Source organism: Tupaia chinensis, unplaced genomic scaffold (assembly GCF_000334495.1).
Source record: "Tupaia chinensis unplaced genomic scaffold, TupChi_1.0 Scaffold000286_1, whole genome shotgun sequence".
Taxonomy (NCBI): domain Eukaryota; kingdom Metazoa; phylum Chordata; class Mammalia; order Scandentia; family Tupaiidae; genus Tupaia; species Tupaia belangeri.
In genome coordinates, this window is record NW_006159770.1 from 340,523 (window position 1) to 342,990 (window position 2,468).

The 2,468-nt window shown below is 65.6% G+C and overlaps 1 protein-coding gene across 2 annotated transcripts in view; it reads right to left on the reverse strand.

Moving 5' to 3' along the window:
* The window catches only part of SYT5 (synaptotagmin 5), an 11,023-nt gene extending 8,837 nt beyond the window's left edge, over positions 1 to 2,186 (reverse strand). For both annotated transcript variants that reach the window (XM_006150344.2, XM_006150343.2), the window contains exons 1-3: positions 2,127 to 2,186; positions 1,110 to 1,212; positions 176 to 345 (exon numbers count right to left, since the gene is read on the reverse strand). In XM_006150344.2, the coding sequence (XP_006150406.1) occupies positions 176 to 345; positions 1,110 to 1,188 (249 nt within the window). In that variant the 5' untranslated portion in view covers positions 1,189 to 1,212; positions 2,127 to 2,186. The remainder of the gene's footprint in view (positions 1 to 175; positions 346 to 1,109; positions 1,213 to 2,126) is intronic.
* Between the last annotated feature and the right edge of the window lie 282 nt (positions 2,187 to 2,468).

The following is a 2,468-nucleotide window of genomic DNA, read 5'->3' on the forward strand; positions in this document are numbered from 1 at the left end:
GTGCCATGTCAGCGACGGTCCCCCCACCAGACTGGAAGGTGCCTGCAAGCAGCAGCCAGGTCTGCCCAGCTCCACCACACACCACAGGGCAGAAGAGGGAATAGGCGCGCCGGAGGAACGGGGTAGGGACGGACACGGGCACTGGGCGGGCTTGCGGGGCTGGGCCGGGCCGCACCTTGTCTATGTAGCTGTGGCCCAGCTCCTTCACTTCCTGCAGGTGCACCTGGGCCTGCACCTGGCTCTTGCCCAAGCGCCGCCGACAACGCTTCCGGTAGAGGCAGAGACAGCAGCTGAAGACCAGGAGGCCTGACACCAGCACGATGGTGGCCAGGGCCCAGGGGGGCACTGCGGAGGGAGATGGCAGCGCTGAGCTGGGCAGCTGACCTGCGACGCCCGCTCACTCGTGGGGCCAGCGGTGGCCTCCGTGGCCCTGCAGCCGTTCCACTCGACCCCGCCTTTCCTCGCGACTGCTCTCACCAGTAAGGTGATTTGCTGCCCTGACCCAGGTCGGCTCCACCCACACTTGCTTATTAGTTCCAAAGTTCCCTCCAACCCACTTCTAAGTCCTGCTCCACCCCTGCTGTTTTTAGAAGCTGTGATCCCAGGGACCAGCAGTCGGTGTAATGGCTATGTTGCTGGACTCCCATGTAGTTACCGCGGCTCGAGTCCTGGACCTGGTGGCTTAAACTCATGCCAGGTGCGTGTGCGTGCATGTCAAAGATCCCAAGAGGAGAATGGAGGAGAAGAGACTGTGGCGTGACCATCCCCCCCCGGGGGGGGCGATTTCTCGCTTTGTCTCTCTGTCTCTTTTTGGGGAACGCACGTGCCCTATAGCAAAAACCTCTCCAAAAAAAGAAGAAGCTGCGACCCTCCCCAGGCGGGCAGAACTGTCAAGACCTTATTCCATGCCACGCCCCCGATCTGCTGCTGGTTTTTCTTGCAAACCTGTTCGTTCCTTTCTCCTCGTGTCATTCAAATCCCACCCCAGGATGCCGACCTCCGATCCCAGCCGGATTTTACCAGCCTGCCACCCCGCGCACACCCGTCCAGATCCCGCCCCTCGAAATCCTTGCCAGGCTTTTCCTCTGCTCAGCCCGGCTCTCGCTCACCTGGGCGGTGGCCGATGCGACTGGAGTCCGGAGGTGTGTCGGGCGCTGGAGGACCCGGGGTTGGGGGCTCTGGGAACATGGTGACGGGGTCCTACGGTCCTTTCTGCAGAGGCACCAGGCACCCCAGTTCCCCAGACCCACCCCAGGCATCCACTTGGTCCTCCGAACAACAGGGAACTACAACTCCCATCAGCCCCCTGCGTGATTGGCCAGACGCCGCGAGGCATATCGGGAGCGGTAGGTTCAGCTGATCGCGACGGAGGGCAGGTGCTTTGGGAGAGCCTGGACCGAATTCAATCCCAGAGGGACGCCCTTCCCTCCAAGGCACCCGGGCATCCAGCTGACTTCTGCGCCTTCCTCGCCCTCCCCACGCCTGAGCCGGAAGTGGGAGAAGGCGGGCGTGGGAACCAGCGGACCCGTTGCCCAGAGCAACGACCTGGCTCTACTCGGGCGGGGTGGGATCCACGGTTGTCCGGGCAACGGCCTGTTGCCGGGACAACGGGTGGGGCTGACGCACGGAAGCGGCGTCCGGGCGGGGCAGGTTCGCTCCAGGTACCTGAGACCCCCGACCGCCTGCGGAGCTCTGCTCTGCGTCTGGCCCTCGGAGCTGCGCCGCCCTGTCCCCACCCCTGCCGGGTGCCCCTGCTAGCCCCACAGCCTTCTCGGTCTCGGTCTCTCGCGCATCCCCAGCTCCGACTTCACACCTGTTCCCGCGGCCGCCTCGATCCCTGCTTCTCTCTCGGCCCCAGATAGGCGTCGTCCCTATTTCTGCCTGTCTCCCACCCGTCTGTCCCTCGCCCCGGGGCCCTCTGCCTGCTCTCCCCTCGTCGGCCTCCCGCCTTTGTCGGTCCCCACACCCGACTGGCGTCGCTAAAACGCAGGCTCTCGATTTCAGGCTCCAGTCTCCCGTTCCCGCCTCTGGTCCCTCCCGGCGTCCCCCCAGCACGCACCCCACACCCATCCCCCTGGGGCCAAGAATCAGGATGGGAGGGGGGGAGGGGTCGGGGCAGCTCCTACCTGCTCAGCGGCCAGACCAGACCCTCCCGGGAGAGCCGAGGCGCCGCCCGCCCGGCCCCGTGTTCCTCCCGGGCAGGCGGAGAGCCCCGCCCCGTCCTCGTCACCCCCCGCCCAAACCCGAGAAACCGATGGCGCTGGGATGTGTTTCCGGGTGCCTTAGAATGCTCTGCCTTCTGTCCAGCCCCGGGGCATCCACACCCGGTCCTCGGACCCGAGACCCCTCTGGAGACCCAAGTACTCGGGCGCCCTGTCCTTACGCAGCCCCGACGTCATCCTCCACGTCCCATGTTCCATGTCCCAGGAGGCCACCCCATGCTGCCAGGCCCTGGACACAGCGCTGCC